At 41.6% G+C, this 19,135-nt stretch overlaps 2 protein-coding genes across 3 annotated transcripts in view; one reads left to right on the top strand and one right to left on the bottom strand.

The window, feature by feature from the left end:
• The first annotated feature begins 1,518 nt into the window (after positions 1-1,518).
• On the top strand, positions 1,519-5,103 carry LOC124038476 (cyclin-dependent kinase inhibitor 1B-like). The gene is made up of 3 exons (XM_046354401.1): positions 1,519-2,247; positions 2,643-2,772; positions 3,680-5,103. Exons 1-2 carry the CDS (start codon positions 1,818-1,820, stop codon positions 2,759-2,761), a joined length of 549 nt encoding a protein of 182 aa, XP_046210357.1. The 5' UTR covers positions 1,519-1,817; the 3' UTR covers positions 2,762-2,772; positions 3,680-5,103.
• Positions 5,104-16,673: 11,570 nt separating this feature from the next.
• The window catches only part of LOC124038456 (potassium voltage-gated channel subfamily KQT member 1-like), a 298,643-nt gene continuing 296,181 nt past the window's right edge, over positions 16,674-19,135 (bottom strand). For both annotated transcript variants that reach the window (XM_046354373.1, XM_046354363.1), the window contains one exon: positions 16,674-18,589. In XM_046354373.1, the coding sequence (XP_046210329.1) occupies positions 18,413-18,589 (177 nt within the window). In that variant the 3' untranslated portion in view covers positions 16,674-18,412. The remainder of the gene's footprint in view (positions 18,590-19,135) is intronic.

The raw sequence follows: 19,135 nt of genomic DNA, 5'->3' as shown, positions 1-19,135 counted from the left end.
GAAAGTTGGGGTGGTCTGCACGTTTGAAAGTTGGGGTGGTCTGCACGTTTGAAAGTTGGGGTGGTCTGCACGTTTGAAAGTTGGTTTTGTGTTTCTAGCTTATACGGTCAGCTGATTTAAAGGATGGGGGAATTAAATAATGAATGAATCTACGAAGTGTTTCCATCATCCTGAAGTTGGTCTGGAGTTTCTAGCTTATACGGTCAGCTGATTTAAAGGATGGGGTAATTAAATAATGAATGCATCTACGAAGTGTTTCCATCATCCTGAAGTTGGTCTGGAGTTTCTAGCTTGAATGGTTAGGAAGCAGTGGCACTGTGAATACTGTATCTACTGCTCACGGTCACCATTGACTCTCAAGTTAATATTGCACATTTTAAATCAGAATAGTTCAAAAAGTGTAAATGGTATCAAAAAGTCTTTGACAACCAATCTAAGTAAGGTCCGTCTGAACATCTCAATGTTGTTTTTGGTGTTAATAGGTTAAACGGTTCAGGAAGAGATGCACGGCCAAATTGTATCATTTTTAACATTGAAGTCTATGGCCCTTTGCTTTAAAAAAATATTTAATGGAAATCAATGTAAGTTGGGGCCGTCTGCACATTTGAAAGTTTGTTTCTTGTTAATATCTTAAATAGTTTCAGCTCTAAATGTAATAAATAGAAGTATGCAAGAAATCCAGTGTCCTGCCTTCACCATGCACACTAATTAAAAACAAGTGTATGTTTGTCACATTGTACTGCCAAGTCTGTCTCTATTGCAGATGGCGAAGAAGTTATTGGAACTTATATAGGTAGTTTTTCATTGATGGTTTGATTATTTTTTTCAAAATTGTCTTGTTTCAATATATTGCAGATTAAGATTGTTCTCCCAATGAGAGATGCTTGCCACTACTGTGAGACCCGTCCCTTTTGCTGGGGTGACCACTGGTGACTTTGACTTCGCCCAAATAAGTAAATATTGTCATCTAAATCCTGGAGAGAAATAAGTCAACGGCGTGTAAAATAATTCAAATGTTAAGATCTGTAGAATGCTTAACAGATATGACAATGGAAGTGTGCCTCCCTCATGTAAGAAGTTGCTTCACACTGACTTGTGTATTTTCAAACGTTTCAAATCATTAAGGTGGTATTTCAATCTCCACATGTATTGAAAAACTATTAGAATTCTATAATTCACAAATACAATTAGATTTCCCCCTGTATATTTATTGTTACATTTTGGTGCTGAAAAACTCTTGACACAGAGATAGACAACATTGCCATTCAAGTATTCTCTCAACATAAAGTATCCATTATTCGTTTGTTGACGTTTCCTTATAGTGGCCTTTATTTCGTTACATCCACTGCTACAATGTTACAGATGCCTATTGTGATTACAGCAGGTTTCAATGAAGTTTAACGTATAGAAGAAAGCCTTTGTAGCGTGTAGATAACCTTAAGGGAAATGGGCGGGTCTATACTCTTTAACCAATGAATGCCCTTCTTCGTTTTAAATCGTTCTCTGTGTCAATCATTTCTACCCTAGTCAGCCTCCCTCGATCGCCATATTGGGTACTGAAAAGGTTTGTCTGTTGTTTCTTCTCTCTTACTACGAGACGAAATTGACAGGAGTGGCTTCAGTTACGGCACTTTGTTTTGATGGTCTGTCGAGACTACTTTAGCTCATATTGCCATATTGGAAGTTAGCGTTTCTTTACAGACCTATGCATGCGTTTGTGTTGATCAGCCGATTTACTCTTGTTTTGGATCGCGGCGAGCAAGGAGGAAATAAGCATTTTTAAGTGTTCTATTTGGACGTTCTTTGATTCTCGGAAAATGTCAAATGTTCGTGTTTCAAATGGGAGCCCTACATTTGAAAGGACCGATGCTCGGTTTTCGGATCACCCCAAACCGTCAGCCTGCAGGAACCTTTTCGGCCCGGTGGATCACGAAGAGTTAAGGAGGGATTTAAAGGGACATTTGCAAGAGATTGAAGAGACGTCCTCAGCGAAATGGAACTTCGATTTTTCAAGTCAAACGCCCCTATTAAACGGGAGATTCGAATGGGAATTAGTGGATAGTGAAGACATTCCACGTTTCTACAGCAGAACTCAACGATCGGCAAAGGGCCTTTGCCCCTCTGGGAATAATAATGTGGATCTTAATGGGAATAGTTGTGTGACTCCACCGCAGCCCTCTGAAAACACAGAAAGGTCGGAGAGCAAAGAGCAGTGCACCGGGCAGAGAAAAAGACCAGCCTGCCATGGTACGCGTTTATGAATAATGATACATTCTGATCATGATGTCAGCCTGGCTACTTTGTCTTTCTGCCTTCTGGCTACTTTTCCATTGCTGGCCCATTCGCTGATGTAATTTTGTATCAGCCAGGCTCGACGTTGTAACCTTGTAGCAAACATGGTCGAAAGTTACCAGTTAGATAGCCCACTTAGTTATTCTAAATAAAAGCGTTACTGCAATGTATTATCATCGTTTTCACTAGGCTTTACCGGTAGTATATGACTGTCAAATTGAGACGGCATAGAATCTGATAAGCAAAATCACAAAATATAATTTAAAAAAGTAACGCCTGGCGCTATTGGCAAAACTTCCATTTCGAGAATATAATTTTGACATCTTAACTTTTTTTGATTTCTCTTCCAGACCTCTCGTCCCAAAATAAAAGGTCACACAGCAGTTCGGATGACAATACTCGTTGCCCAGCCTTGGCGCATTCTGTAGAACATACACCCTTGAAAACCAGTCCCAGGACTCAAACGTGAAGATGACAAAGGTGAGTAACTTATTTGATACAACTAGACAGAAGGACTATGGTCTCTTGGAGCTTGGAATATGCTGGAGTTTCTCTATTTCTAGCTCAGGCAACTAGTTTCATAGTTCGTTAGATATTGACTGGCTTCAGTGAGATGGACTATGCTGTTCTGGAACTCACCCAATATATTGGCAATTTTTTTGCAGGGTGTGTAAAACTGCTCAAGTTGGGTTTTGTGAAGAGAGACATCACTTGACGTGTGTTCCTGTAAAAGTTTAAGACCTACTGTCTAAATAATATATGAAGTAGTTGTGAATTTCTCACGTTTTGCGCAATTGCCAAGTGACTATTCGCGTTAATGAAGCTCGAAATGCATAATGAACTATATCGTGACGTTCAATGCGGTCTAGTAAAGGGTTAAAGTCCAAGAGGCTACACATAGGCGACGTTTACTACAACCATTACCACGGTGAGGTTGAGTTTCCGACGAAACTGTAAACAAGTCTCAGAACAACACTATAGTAAAACGTCAGCAACCACTGCCCTCACCAGAGGGAGAAGAGGCTGGTCTCCTCAGAGTGCCTTGTGCACGCTAGGCCCCTCTCAAAACATCTGTCCATTCTCGTGAATGAACGCACAGTAGCCTATCAACGTTTTTTTAATAGGCCTAAAGTTTTAATGAATCTTTCAAGTGTGTGTTGGAGAGAACAAATTATAATTTGGAAAGTGAAAGTTTTCTGGTGAGTCTTGGTGCTTTGAATGAGTCCACAGGGTGTCTTTTTGACTTCAATATTTGGCTGTCTTTAGCTTTCTTAGAAATGTTTTGTCATGTCAAAACTACCACTGTTTTTTTAATGCATTTGTATGTAATCATGTTCACGGTTGTAAATTAGAGCTGATCTCATAACGTTTTAAAATTTCTCTGCAGAGCTGAAGCCGTATTTCCCCTTTTGTCATCAAAAGCCTCAGTGTTGGTTGATTTTTGAAGAGGAACTACAAAGAAAATGAAACATATCAATTCTCCTGAAGGATGGGGATGCTGTGCAAGCACTGAATATAAACACTAAAGTTCTGGCACTCATAAAGTTACTGCCTCTAAAAGCAGTCAATGTAGCAGTGTGCAATTAGGTTTTCCTTTTTTGCTCATTTTTTTTACTACCTGTGTATATATTTCTCTTCATATGTAGCACATAAAACGTATTATGTTTTTTTTTTAAATCCTTTATGTAAAAGGCGTGAATTTGATTTGACTTGAAGAATTGCAGTGTATTTTTGTTTTCAAAATGCTGTGTATCTTAAGGCAGTGAGTGTAACCTGTTGAAGTATAATAAATCTGCTCCATTGAGAATTATTATGGATTAAATAATTGTTCCTCGTCATTATAGATCTTCATAGGTCATCTCTGTATGTAAGGAGAGAAGGACGGTACTTAATGTGTGGCCTTGTTGTTTTTTTAAGGTCATTTAAGTGTCACTCAATCTGGGTTCTCATCCACCCCACAAACTATTTCTGTTATGACACAACAACAACAAAAAGGTTTGAAGTCAGCCAATATTTTTTTTGTATTTTGAGAGATTCCGGAATATCACATTTTTCCTTCTCACCCTTTTTGAAAATGTAGCTTATTTGAAGTTGTGGGAGGTTATCATTTGCTGAAAGATAGTCTATGTTAATTAACTGTACTGGTTGTATGAATCGACTGTATCCTCTCCCTGACATGCTAAAATATGTCTTTGTTACTTTAATGGTTGTTACTTTTTAATGAGGCGTTTCCATATGGGTGGAATAATGCCCTACAATACCAAATACCTGGTTGCTTCAATATGGCTGTCGACGCTTTGACTGACCATCAGGTTGCCTTGACATTGTACTCCTGCGTGATTAAGAAAGGTAATAGAATTTGTTCGCCCCCCCCCCTTCTTCTCCATGTCATTGTTAGACTGCTGATCATATAAATGTAGCTTCGAAAATAACTTTTTTCACCCAGTTACAATCAGCCTTTGTTCAGAGGCTAAGAATTGTCACACAAAAAAGCAGTCACTCTGCCTGTGTATTTCGTGTAAATCTTTGAAGTGTACATAACTGTGTAAAAACACTGAGAAATTATACTAACTTATTTATGTCAGGCTTTTTTAAATGTAGAATAAAATGGGGTTTTGATTACGGTTATCCAAAGTGGCATTTACATTATACTTTTTTTTGTTTTTTTTGTAAAAGCATATTTTTGCTAGTTTTTATTTTATCAAATAAGGTTGCAACCTGAGCCTGATTAAAAAAAAGATTTGATGTGCATTTTGTATTGTGTGGTTATAAGATATGTTGCAATCAATTAAAACTGAGAAATGACATCTATCTGATTTGTTGGTCATGTTTGCACTGTTGATAGACTGTGTAGGCTGGAGAGCATTCCTATCTCTCAGCCAGTAGTATAAAAGTTGTTCTATTTAGATTACACTCACATCTATATTCCTTTGCTTCATAACTTGTTTCATATAGCCTATTTGTGAATCACAAGTAAAAATGCCTCAAGGCCCTGCTTTTAGGCATAAGAAAATAACAGATTGCTGTGATTGTGTTATACCTCAGTTCTCTCCATATCCACTGCTTTTAGTATGATTTAGACCATTTACCATTTTGGAATGAAGTCAAAGGCATGCAAAGATTTAACTCGATAAAAACGTATTTTTGTGGTTCTAGTGATTTTCATAGGATTTATGATTAGATACAGTATTTCAGTAAATTAAGTTAACATGTTTATCAATTGGTGTATTCTCTTCGGCTCGAGGACAAACTGGAACCAAACCGTGCGTAATTGAGTACCATTTGGCACATTACGTTTGCATGTTTGAAGCTTGAAGTAGCACGTAGGATCCGGTAAATACAAACGATGTTCTTGCTACTACTACGGTTACAAAATCAGGCTATTTCAATATATTTTAGCTTGTTTAAAATCAACTGTGCCACGGCTGCCGCAGTCTGCGCAGTGACACTCCCAATATGATGAAATCGTGGAGTATTTAAAAAAAAATATGCCTGGTGATTGACGTTTGAGTCCTCCAATCCGGTTATGTCTAAGGAAAGCACACCGCTGTTGCATCCAGTTACATTTGTCTAACGGCATTTTTGAAACGATTCACTTTTTGCTCTCCACACGGTTCCACATATGAAATACGCAAGTTAGTCTTAGTGCATGCGTTTTTTGTTCAATTTCATCTCCCCGAGTGCATAAGTATAGCCGATAACCAATTAGTACTTTAAATGCATTCACGCAGATGTAGTTTGACTTTGAAATAATTATAGAAAAATGCATGTAGAAATATCCGTTGAATAAAGCAACAACCCTATATGATGTCTATATATATTTATCATGTTATTGATGTCTTTATATATTAAAGCTATACAAACAATGTTTTGGTGTAGATTGTTCATTTGCCTTATTTTGTAGCCTATTCGGTAATTAGTTTAAATGGAAAATATGAGTTTCCTCTGTTTTGTCATGAAGGGCAATGGCATATATTTATTTTCACTTTTTACACCAGAATTGTGTTTTGTCCTAGATGTTTTTACTGGGCTACTTTAAATACAATTTAAGCCCTATTTGCAGAGTTGTTTGCAACAATTTATAGGCCAACTATATTTTACAACTATAAAATGTAGCCTTAATTTTCAAACAATATATTCGCCTACACAAATAGCATAAAAACATTTTATAGCATCAATTTTGAAAATAAATCTGGTTCCCAAATCCTTTTAATATTTTCAATTTTTTAAAGAATCTATTTTGGAAATCATCAATGGCATTGTAAATATTAGCAGCAAAGCAATAAAAACATGTTCACACTGATATTTGAAAATCTATTGCACAATTTGTCATGCATTTGTTAAGACCTGTGCCATTTCTCACCAAATTCCATCTGATCAGTTCCATGGCAATTTAAGACCTTGACCTTGTGGAGAGGTCAATTCAATCCATTAGTCTGATTCACTCATGCTCATGTACCAACCATCCACTACAATTCTAAAAAGTTTTTTTTTTTAAAGAGGATATTGAGTGTTTAGTTGGTAAAAAGGGCTCCTTCCTCTCCTTACCCTACTACAGCCTGAGAGCACCAGAAAGCAGGATGCATCAGGAAGACACCTGCAGCAGCAGCTCTTAGTGGGTTCCTGATTCATTCTGAAGTGTGCAGGTGGGTAACCTTAGCTCTGCTGTTCACCCCCACTCAGAGCTGGGTCCATTGTCCATGTGTGTGTGGCTTTGTGCGGAAGGCCATTGTGAGGGGTGGGCGCTTGGCACTGTTGTGTCTGGGGCTCCCAGTCAGACAAAAGGGCCTGTCTAGGAGCCTCCGCAGGGCTCCGCCCTGCCGGCCCGAAATACTGGAGAGGAGGAGGAGGAAGTGCTATCTGCAGTCTGAGAATACCACACTAAGAGTATCACTGGACGGGGGGATGATTTGTGTCATTAAGTCATATTGGCATGGACAGAGGTCAAGGTCAATGTTAGGTTATTTGTGCCAAACATCGAGTAAACTAATTTGTTGGTTCATTCAAAACAGAAGCCCCTCTGTTTTTATAACGCTCACCAAGAATTCTGTCAGGCAATGCTGTTGTTTTTCTGTATAATTCATTTCTCTATAACTAAAGGGTAAGTTTGACCACACAGGCAATCCTGGTTATTCTCCAGAGGCCCAACCAACAGTTGGACTGGAAATGTTCAACATGAAAGCAGCCTACACTGTTATTACATTGTTATTATCCACGGGTGCAACTTTCACTGGGGATGGGGACGGGACATTTTTGTCCCCCACAGTTTATTGGAATATGATACAGAACGAGGGAACTGTGTGCTTTAGGACCATGCGGATGCCTTCGAGCGGTCGGGTAGGCTGTTTGGAGTGTTTATCCGACTGGATAAAAAATATGTTTTTGTCCCCCCACTTCTCAAACCAAAGTTGCTCCCCTGTTATTATCTGTGCTTTTACCAGCAACATCTCAGCCATCCAATGAGCCATAAACAAGACTATGGAGGCCAAAGAATATAGTCCATCATTTTTCAGTCCCAACTTTCAGCAAAGGCCCTTTTCTATCTCCTTGAAGTGTTTCAAATTCAAACATAAAACAACGCATGTTTCTCTACTTTATTCTTATTCACTCTGACCACCATAAAGAAAACCGCTATGAAGTTGAGAATATTCCAGAACATTTCTTTGTCTCAGTTTTATATGTGCCAAGCCAGACAGAGACTGAATTCACACTTCCTAGTTATATCAACAGCAACAGGTTATCTTTTCCTGTTAACCGCATCAGTACTTTATATAAAACCACTAGTTCCTCCCCATGTTTCCTGAATTGGCCACAACCAACGTCATAACCCAATCCCCTGGCACCATCTCCTACGGGGGAAGAGTGCCCACAAACAAACACCTGCCTGTGTTCCCTCTTCTCTGACAAATACAGCACAATGATGGCCAATGAATAGATGGAGATGAATGATTGGAGAGGGTGGAGAGAGAGGGGTGAATTCTGTGGAGAGATGAGAGATGTGATGCTGCGGAGCACCAAATGATAGATGTACAGATGTGTCTATGGCATGTTTAGTTTTTGTGGGGGAGCTAATGGTTAGGCCCTAATGCTCATTAAACGAGCGCACCTGCAGCCTATCAAAGAGCCTTTATCTGTTATCGGTGCAAATCTGCTCAAGTACGCAGATAGAACCGCAAAATCAAGCGAGGCAAGGCACACTCTGTCCCTCTCCTAAGTACCTCCTACCCCATGACCAGTATGTCTGTGGTAAGGGAGAGTAGGGTAAGTTGAGCCATTTTATACATTCAGCATCACTCCATCAGGGGAAATATAGAATTATTTTCAACAAAGATATCTACATACAGTATACACTCACCGACCAGTTTATTAGGTACACCACCCCGCTCCTACTTACAGATGAGTCACGTGGCTGTGGCTTGCTAAATAAAACAGGCAGACAGTCATCGAGGCATTCAGTTACTGTTGGATTGAACATTAGAATGGGCAAATTTATGAATCGACTTTGAGCATGGTATGATTGTCGGTGCCAGGCGAGTCAGATCCAGTATCTCAGGAACTTCCGCCCTCCACTTTTTACACACAACTTATCTCAGAACACCCAAATTGTCGATCCTTGTCACAGATGGGCTATTGCAGCAGACGACCATAACGGGTTCCTCTCCTATCAGCTAAAAACCAGAAGAAGCAGCTCCAATAAGCACATGATCACCAACATTGGACAATTGAGGTGTGTTAAAATATTGCCTGGAACATGACAACGAGTTCAGTTTACTTGAGTGGCCTGGTCAGTTCCCAGACCTCAACCCAATAGAGCATCTCTGGGAATAGATGGAACGGGCTGTTCACAGCATGAGTGTACTGCCGTCCAATCTTCAGCAACTGCGTGATGCTATTGCGTCAGCATGGACCAACATCCCTGTTGAACATTTCCGACACCTTGTAGAATGCCCCAAAGAATCCAGGATGTTCTGAAGGCAAAGGGGGTCCGACCAAAAAAAGTGGCCTCTTGGCACATCTTACCCCCCCCGGTAAGGGTGTGAGTTGAGCCGCGGGACAGGGTAAGTTAAGTCGCCTAAACATTTATGTACTGAATGAAATATTACCACTACCTTTGTAAAACCATGTCTATCTTTATTTCCCAAACACAATTCAACACAATCACAGTCACCTTTTTGTATTTTCATCATTTTAAGTGTCTTTTAACACAGGCTTAAACGCCTAACAACACTATGTTGTTTTTTTAACACTTTTAACATAGTCCAGGCCCTGTTGTTAACTCATATCCCAGCGATATTGCCTTGCAACTTGCCATGGGCGCAAACATTGGCTCAACTTACCTCATGGTTATTAGCTCAACTTACCCCAAGGCAAGCATTTAGCTATATTAGCCCACACAGCTACAAGGATGCACTTTCATGCTAGGTTTAGGACAACATATTGAAGCGTATAGAGACCCCAACTGATGTATAGAACAATCTTAAAATGATCTACTTTGGTTTAGATACAAGTATCATTAAACCTCTAACACAACCATTTCATTTGACTTGGTGAAAATACATTCTTTGGACCTAACTTACCACTTTTTTACATGTGTTTTTTTCCTTCACAGACTCCCTGAAATTAATATTTAGTCTAATTAGGATTTTTTAAAATATGGTTTCCTAGAAACAAGGGTGGCTCAATTTACCCCCTTTGGCTCCTCTTACCCCACTCTCCCCTACCTAGCCCAATCTACTCAGGAATGTCTTAAGGATGCATTCAGATGCTGTTGGCCAGAAAACAGGGCCTCAAACATCTGTGCAGTGTAGATAGACAACAGAGTGCTGACAGACAGGGATTGGAAGGAGCTGAGAGCTAAAGAAGTGCCATACTCATGGATGTGATCAGGTGTGATGACCTGCAGATGACTGCTAGAGACGAGGACCACACTGATACAACCAGCTGTTCTACAGCCACATATATGAGATGTTTCAACAGATTGCAGTCAGAGGAATTACTTGTACAGCAGGGAATGGGGTGGGATGGGAAGTGTAATGGTCACAATGGAGATGTTCCACACAGTGAATAGAGCAGAAGCAGGAAGATGCTCAACATAGTATTACTATGCTGTATCATTTTGTTGTTGAAGATAAATATGAATCTTGCTTAGCTGATCTTTCGTTTACCGAGAATGATGATGACACGGGGTGTGGTGGTGTGTGTCACATCATTTCACGAGAATTATGCAAACAAACAAAGAAAGTGGATGTGGCAATCATTCCTGTCAGTCAAATTACATGTTGCAACATAATGCTATTACACAGTAGTAGTAGTAGTAGTTGCTGTCAACATGTCCCAGGTGGGAAATTGATCTGAGGCGTAGATTAAACATTTTAACATAAGGAAGAAAATGTTAGGGATATTGAGATGTTGAATACATAAATACATGAACAAGCAGGATTCAAATGAAATGATATGATGAGAAGAAACATCCAGTAAGCGTTTAATATTAGTCATAACGAAACTGATACACCAACAAATAAATGACCTCACATCTGACATATGCACAGAGGGAAATATCACACTAAACAGCCACTCTCTCTCCCCTAAAAAACACTGCCAATCTGTTTTGTGGAATTTCTTGAAACTGCAACAAAACACAGTTGAGTTTTCCTTTGATCAATCAAGCAGCCCATAACTCCAGCTGATTCGGGCTATCACCGAGGCAGCATGTCAGAAGATACTAGAGCTTTCTCTCACACAGCTGCAGAACTCAGAAGGAGGTTTTTCTTTTCTCCGTGCAGGTCTCTTGCTTCTTCATGTCCCTAGGTTGCCTCAGCAGGCCTGAACCGTGGCTCAGTGGGGCTCAGAAGAGACGGCTGCTGTAGTGAGGAATGAGCATGTTCTCAAGTACACAGCATGATGAGGAAAACAGTCCTCTCTCCTCTTGTCAGGCTCTTGGTCATGGCCAGCCATGCAGAGACTTAGAGATATGACCAACGGACACAGGGACTCCAATATTTACTCTGTTATGTGTTGGCAGCAGTGTGTATATATACTTTTTAAAGTAATGTTAACATGAGAAGGTATGTCAAACATAAAGGTAGTGCTTGCAAAATAATCTTTGTATTTTTCTTGGCTATTGTATGACAATGTGTGGTGTGACATAACACCATGCCCCTTTCCAAGCCATGTTCTCTCCCCTCCTCTCCTCTGCGGCCCTACTCGGCCTCTGTCTCCACAGTAGCCCTTAGCTGCAGCTGTACTCCATGCCTCACGTACTGCTCTGGCTGGCCAAACCCCACCGCACCACTGAAGTCCTTCCAGTTCCAGCCAGGAATCTCAGCCTGTCTGGGGGAAAAGTCCCCAATACTGTGACCTACATAAGCAATGGACAGCCTCTCTGTCCACTGGCCTCTTTACATAACATGTGTGCACCACCCCAGACTTCCTTTCCTCGTCCTTCTCCTCCTGATCCTCAGCAGCTGCTGCTGCTGTTGGCTTACTTGGCCAGTCTTGGGTGGGGTTGTTGTGGACGGCCGGCTTACCCTGGCTTGGACATGAAGCAGCGTGGGGCGTTCCAGAGGAGCGTAGACTAGAGGGATCTTGAGATCTAGTTGTTGTTGGCTGTTGAACTTACTTACCCTGGTCACTGGTCATTGGATAGGTTGAAACAACCACACCAGACATATGGTCCAAGGGAAATCTCAGAGGGCAAAGGTCACCGATGGTCAAACTAACCCTGTAACCTCTTGGTGATTCCTCTCCCAGGGGTGATGTAGCAACTACCTATACGAACCACAGCAGAGGTCAGAGGTCGTGCACTGTATTGTCTCTTCTTTTAAATGGTTACATTCAAAGACAATATCCAGTGCTCTACGGAAGGGGGCTAGGGTGAGGAAGGCCTCTGGAGGTTGCAGTGGGTCAAAGGCCAGGGTCCCTAAGGACAGCACTCACTGCTGTCTGCTTGACGACACAGTACTACTTTGAATGACATATGCTATTTTTATTCCACTGTGATGGATTTTTTAGAATAAATGACATTGTACTCCACTGGCTTTGTATGACATGTTTGATGGAGCCCTTTGCAAAAAGTGGGTGAGGGGATTTTGAATGGGAATTTGAATTATGCTTGAACACTAACTGACAGTGGCTGAGGAGCCACAGTAGCAGCAACAACAGCTGTCTTGAACCCAACTATTGCCCTTCGCTATTTAGGGACTCTCGATGGAGTGGCTAGCATTAGCTGCTGCTGACACTGTTTATGTCCCTCTCTGACACACACACACGCACACGCACGCGCACACACACACACACACACACACACACACACACACACACACACACACACACACACACACACACACACACACACACACACACACACACACACACACACACACACACACACACACACACACACACACACACACACACACACAAAAAACACACACCTGTTCACCGGTATCGGCTTTCTGCGTTGTTGGGCCTGCATGGGGCCCTCAAGGTGCCCAGTCTTAAATACCATATTCCAGGTCTCCTGAGATACACAGCACCAGTCAAAAGTTTGGACACACCTACTTATTCATGGATTTTTCTTTATTTGTACAATTTTCTACATTGTAGAATAACAGTGAAGACATCAACACTATGAAATAACACATATGGAACAATGTAGAAACCAAAAAAGTGTTAAACAAATCAAAATATATTTTATATTTGAGATTCTTCAAAGTAGCCACCCTTTGCCTTGATGACAGCTTTGCACACTCTTGGCATTCTCTCAACCAGCTTCATCAGGTAGTCACCTGGAATGCATTTCAATTTACAGGTGTGCCTTGTTAAAAGATAATTTGTGAAATTGATTTCCTTCTTTATGTGTTTGAGCCAATCAGTTGTGTTGTCACAAGGTAGGGGTGGTGTACAGAAGATAGCCCTATTTGATAAAAGATCAAGTCCATATTATGGCCAAAACAGGTCAAATAAGCAAAGCGACAGTCTATCATTACTTTAAGACATGAAGGTCAGTCAATACAGAAAATTTCAAGAAATTTGAAAGTTTCTTCAAGTGCAGCCGCAAAAACCATCAAGCGCTATGATGAAACTGGCTCTCATGAGGACCGCCACAGGAAAGGAAGACCCAGAGGTACTGTTCCTGCAGAGGACAAGTTCATTAGAGTTACCAGCCTCAGCACAATTTTTTTTAAATGCAGCACAAATAAATGCTTCACAGCGTTCAAGTAATAGATATATCTCAACATCAACTGTTCAGAGGAGACTGCGTGAATCAGGCCTTCATGGTCAAATTACTGAAAATAAACCACTACTAAAGGACACCAATAAGAAGAAGAGATTTGCTTGGGCCAAGAAACACGGTGGTAATCTGTCCTCTGGTCTGATGAGTCCAAATTTGAGATTTTTGGTTCCAACCGCCTTTGTGAGATGCAGAGTAGGTGAACGGATGATCTCCGCATGTGTGGTTCGCACCGTGAGGCATGGAGGAGGTGTGATGGTGCTTTGCTGGTGACACTGTCTGTAATTTATTTAGATTTCAAGGCACACTTAACCAGCACGGCTATTACAGCCTTCTGCAGTGCTACACCATCCCATCTGGTTTTCACTTAGTGGGACTATCATTTATTTTTCACCAGGACAATGACACAACACACCTCCAGGCTGTGTAAGGGCTATTTGACCAAGAAGGAGAGTGATGGAGTGCTGCATCAGATTACCTGGCCACCACAATCACCCGACGTCAAACCAATTGAGATGGTTTGGGATGAGTTGGACTGCAGAGTGAAGGAAAAGCAACCAACAAGTGCTCAGCATATGTGGGAACTCCTTGAAGAATGTTGGAAAAGCATTCCAGTTTAAGCTGGTTGAGAGAATGCCAAGACTGTGCAATGCTGTCAACAAGGCAAAGGATGACATATGATTCCACATGTGTTATTTCATAGTTTTGATGTCTTCACTATTATTCTACAATGTAAAAATTAAGAAAGACCCTTAAATGAGTAGGTGTGTCCAAACTTTCCACTACTACTGTTTATATATAACTTTCTCAGATGCCGTAACACGCTATCGTCAACACAAGTTATGAGGGTATAGGCTACTACATCCCACACAGAGCTACATTATATTCCACTTTCTTGCTGGCTCTCTCCTGATGCTCAGACACACCGAGCATCTCTTGATGCTAGGTTTGCCTGCCGATAGTACTTAGCACCTCTGAACAGAGTGTCGGCAGTCAATCTCTTTTGTGCTCCCACAGCAAAGACCTTGAAGTCGTCAGCCACTGAGCCTTGTTAAACTACTCCAAACCAGAAGGTGGCAGTGGTGTTGTTTGGCAATGTGTCGCTTTATGGTATAGTCAATGTTAGGGATAATGTTGCTATTGTTTTAGAAAGCCCTTGATACTAGCCAGATGGCCACAGCTAGATAATTAGCTACAAGATAACAATGAAACAATTGAATTCACTCGCCATAATCGCATAGAGCCCATATATACATTTTTAGTTAGCTGGCTAAAGTTAGCTAAATGGTTAGCATGATTTGCTAGCTAGCTGTTGTGCTAGCTAGGTAAAGTAAAGACACTGCATTGACTCTTGGCTGCCAGCTGCAGGCAGCTGCTTCATGGAAACGAATCCATTGTGATTTAATTATAATGGTACTAGCTCCAGTGGCCAGATAGCTAGCTTGGGAAAGCATTTAGTGTTGTGTGTATTGTGCTGCACTTACTACCCCATTCATTTCATATGAAGTGTGTTTAGCTAGCTAACTAATAGGCTAGTGTATATTATCAAACCTAACAAATAAATCCTTCTTCAAGAACAAAGCTCCTTCCTCTAGAAAATAAAATGTATGATGCAGCTTCTGATGAAAAGGGGGTGGATTACACCGCGAAAGGTGCCGTATTTTTACATTTTTCTTATCAATCCTTTCAGCTCCCCCACGCGGAGGTTCGTGCTCTCTGATTGGCTCAAAGTCAAGTTGTCGGCCACTGCCGAGCATTGCGATTCTACAAGTAGAGACTTCAGATTCATCGGTACACAGCAGGTACTTCTTCTGTTCTAGCAAGTGAAGGAACTGCCCCTTACTGTGATAAGTACCTATCGGCAGTCTATCGGCAGTCACATTCTCTGTGTGCTCCATGCTTTTAGCCTGTGATCCTGCTCGTGTGTTCTTCTGACACTAAAACCTTGTTTGAAGTGGGGAGTCGGAGATGAAAGTGGAGTAGTAGGGACCAGGAAGAGCTGAGCTGGCTCAGTAAACAGCAGCTAGACCAGGGGGAGACCAGGGGGCAGGGGCTATCAAGGTCCCCCACCACTGACATAAACCAGGGGAGGACAATGGCAGCATAACACCTCGGCTGGGCTGTGGCTCTCTGGGTAATTGAAAATGGCTTTGGTCTACTCGTCTACTCCCCTCACCTCCCAATCCTCCTTCTCTTGCCTTCCTCCCCTCAATCCACCCCTCCCCAGAGACCTCTCTCTCTCCCCGCTCTGGCCGTGCTGTTCTTGGGCTATCCCCAGTATTTATTGGCCTTTGAAGGGAAATATAATTGAGTGGTAATTTGAGATGTATTCTTTCTCTCTCACTCCCCTGCCCACATGCCTCCATCACTCCTGAATGGTTATGGAATATTGAAGTTCAAAGTAGGCACAGTGAACTTCTTTTTTCTCCCCTGATTGCAGTGTGAAGAAGAAACACTGAATTTAAGTATTTTTAAAAACTTTGTGGGATTGAGAGGCCATGGGTTACCTTGACCTGACGTGGCAAATCAAACAGATGCAGCCAAGAACGAAGGATTGAGTCCAAAGAAAGCAAATTATAGACAAGATGAGCTGGTAATCAAGAAACACTGAGCCCAAGGAGAGGCCAGAAAATATAATGAAATAGATTTTTATTTACACCAGATTTACAGAGGGTTGTGAATATAATTTACAGTCATTCCAATCCGTTTTAAAACACTCTTTGTTTCTCATCATCTCTCAACAGACCAGGAGACTTCCCAGGTTGATCGTTCCACATGATAATAAATATGAGGCAATGTTATTATACACAACTCTTATAAAACTATACAGGTCAGCCAGATGTATGTGGCGCAGTTATGTCAAAGAAACTTGTTTTAAAAAGCAACCTGTTAATAGAAAATACATACAACTAATCTTCAACCACGGCAAAACAATAAAATATATACTAGTAGTGGAGAGTCTCTCTCTCTCTCTCTCTCTCTCTCTCTCTCTCTCTCTCTCTCTCTCTCTCTGTCTGTCTGTCTGTCTGTCTGTCTGTCTGTCTGTCTGTCTGTCTGTCTGTCTGTCTGTCTGTCTGTCTGTCTGTCTGTCTGTCTGTCTGTCTGTCTGTCTGTCTGTCTGTCTGTCTGTCTGTCTGTCTGTCTGTCTGTCTGTCTGTCTGTCTGTCTGTCTGTCTGTCTGTCTGTCTGTCTGTCTGTCTGTCTGTCTGTCTGTCTGTCTCTCTCTCTCTCTCTCTGTCTCTCTGTCTATCTCTCTCTCTCATACTATAATAATGGAAGGGCTTGCATTCATAGCTTGGTTATTTAAAAAAATATTTTCTACTGGCTATACCCAGCTGGGTCCCGGCCGTCGAGAAATATGTGAGAAACTAAAAGAGAAGCATTCTTTCTATTCAAATGCTTTAAAGGGCTTTGAAATCAAAGCATGGTACATCTCTCTCTCTCTTTGTGGTAGCCTGATATTTCAGGGCCTTCACACTAAATTATGTAAGCCTACTGTTTAAATTGTACACATTTTTCCAGTATTTATTTTCATTAGTCAACTCACACACAGAGCAATCTCCCCTTACCAGGAATTCAGCACTTAATTAGAAAGAGAATGAAAAATAATCAGCTCTCTAATGGGGAAAATTCATTTCAAATTGCATACAGCAGTTGGAGTCCAAAGAAGGAAAATAAAAATGTTTTAGCATGAAGAAGGGTGGGTGGTGAAGTGGTTCATAGGCATATCCGAGTGAAAATCTTGGCACGGGGTGTTGAGTCAACTGCAAAAGGCCGTACCATAACTCCCCATACTGTTCTTTCTATCACTGTATTTCTGTAGTACTGCACTCTGCCTTGTCACGGCTGTTTTGCTATTTTTATTAGCTTAACCGTAGCCGTAAATCAGCGCCAGATTAGTTCCTGCAGAGCTTTTTCCCCCCTCTACTCTGCTCCAGCAGCACAGGCCCAGCCACTAACAGACACACACTCCGGGCAAAGTCAACAGATCATCTCCTGCTCCTTCTCTATGTCACTTGATAACTACCTACAAACATACGCCAGGCCTAAATACAGTAAGCTGAAATGAATTGGTGGCCATATGGAAATAGTGGGTGCTGTATTTAGGTTTTTATGGTGCCAAGATCATCAGTAGGATTTGAAGAATTCCTCTGTTAGACTTCTGGTCTGCTGTGTTCTTTAGTGAGTGCTCCTAATAATGTCATTAATGTGTTGGTTTGCTTGGAAATGATAATAATAATCAGTGCTCTGATGTGCCTCACTGAATGAATACAGTTGAATACATTAGCATAGCTTATGTGACTATTTACAGAGGAGTGAAAGTGGCAGGCTAATCTTATGTAACTAAAGGGGAATTATGTGTGCTTTCCCTACACTCTATGCTGTGGAAGTTTCAGCAGCAGGTTTTCACAGTGCTGCTATTACAAAGGGGATAGAGAAAAAAACTTCTGAAGAAGAGGAGAACCCCGTATCCCCGTTCACCATGATGTGGGGGACGGAGGAGGGACGGCATGACTGTATGCCTGTGGCTGTCAGTATACTGCTGCAATGTTACCTCTCAAAGTTCTCTACCTCCCGTAACTTTCAGACAAGCCCACCTCTTCACCAGAGGGGAACAGAAGCAGGAGTTGACTTGTTCACATTCTCTCTCTAAGGTCAGAGGTCAAAGACAGTGACATGAAGGTATTTTGGGGGTTATGAGACAAGTGTAGCATGGGGTACTACATGTATGAGTAGCCAAACTACACCACCTTCCTAATGAAGTAACAGGAGTACCCTCTTTTTCTTTATTTGAGTCTGTGCCCTCCTGGCCAAGCAGCTAATATCTCATGCCTGGTCCTAGCCCCTGGTGGTTCCATCACTGGCGCCTCTCTGTCCACTGTGACATCACCGCCCCTCGTCCAAGCTGACGCCGATGCTCTGGCGTCTCACGATGCTGATGCGGGAGCTGTAGGGGGCTGGGGGTGGAGGGGCTGGGGCCCTCAGGAGCAGCTCTGCCTTGGGCTTGTACTGGTCCACCAAGATCTTCAGCACTGCCTCCATCTTATGGTCCATCTGGAATATCTATTTATACAACACACACAAAATAAACAACAGAAGGGCACATGTTGTAGGATGGGTGACTACAGGGAGGACATTTAACAAACAACAGAGACGGCCATATTATACCCATGCTTGACTGGCAGGTTGGCATTTATTGAGATGACTCATGTACTGGAGGCAGCTCTGCAGGGTAGTTACTAGCTGGCACAGCCACAAAGTCATACAATCTGATTTTAACCCGAACCCTTGCCTTATTACCACAATTATTTATATATTCCTGCTACCAGTCACTTTCCAGCCCTGTCGACATGTATATCTGCCTATCACACCTATACTGTAACACTTGCACACACACCCTCACTCACACACTTACACTTAGATACAAACACCCACCACCACTCCCACCCACCACTTATGCTACTGCTTATGCTGCTAGTTTACTATTAATATGATTTTTTCTGCTATCAATCACTTTCTCCTAATCCTGCCTATATGTACATATCTACTTCAAATACTCCAGTACCCCTGCACATTGTACATTTGGTATTAGCGCTGACCCTGTATATA

The sequence above is a fragment of the Oncorhynchus gorbuscha genome, linkage group LG01 (assembly GCF_021184085.1).
Source record: "Oncorhynchus gorbuscha isolate QuinsamMale2020 ecotype Even-year linkage group LG01, OgorEven_v1.0, whole genome shotgun sequence".
NCBI lineage: Eukaryota > Metazoa > Chordata > Actinopteri > Salmoniformes > Salmonidae > Oncorhynchus > Oncorhynchus gorbuscha.
Note: the sequence above shows the minus strand (reverse complement) of the source record. Positions and strands in the feature narration are given on the sequence as shown.

What these genes read in the sequence shown, in the direction of transcription:
- LOC124038476 (XM_046354401.1), top strand. Translation starts at nt 1,818, where the DNA reads ATGTCAAATGTTCGTGTTTCAAATGGGAGCCCTACATTTGAAAGGACC. An exon ending in AAAAAGACCAGCCTGCCATG is followed by an intron (nt 2,248 to 2,642) that starts GTACGCGTTTAT and finishes TTTCTCTTCCAG; the next exon opens with ACCTCTCGTCCCAAAATAAA.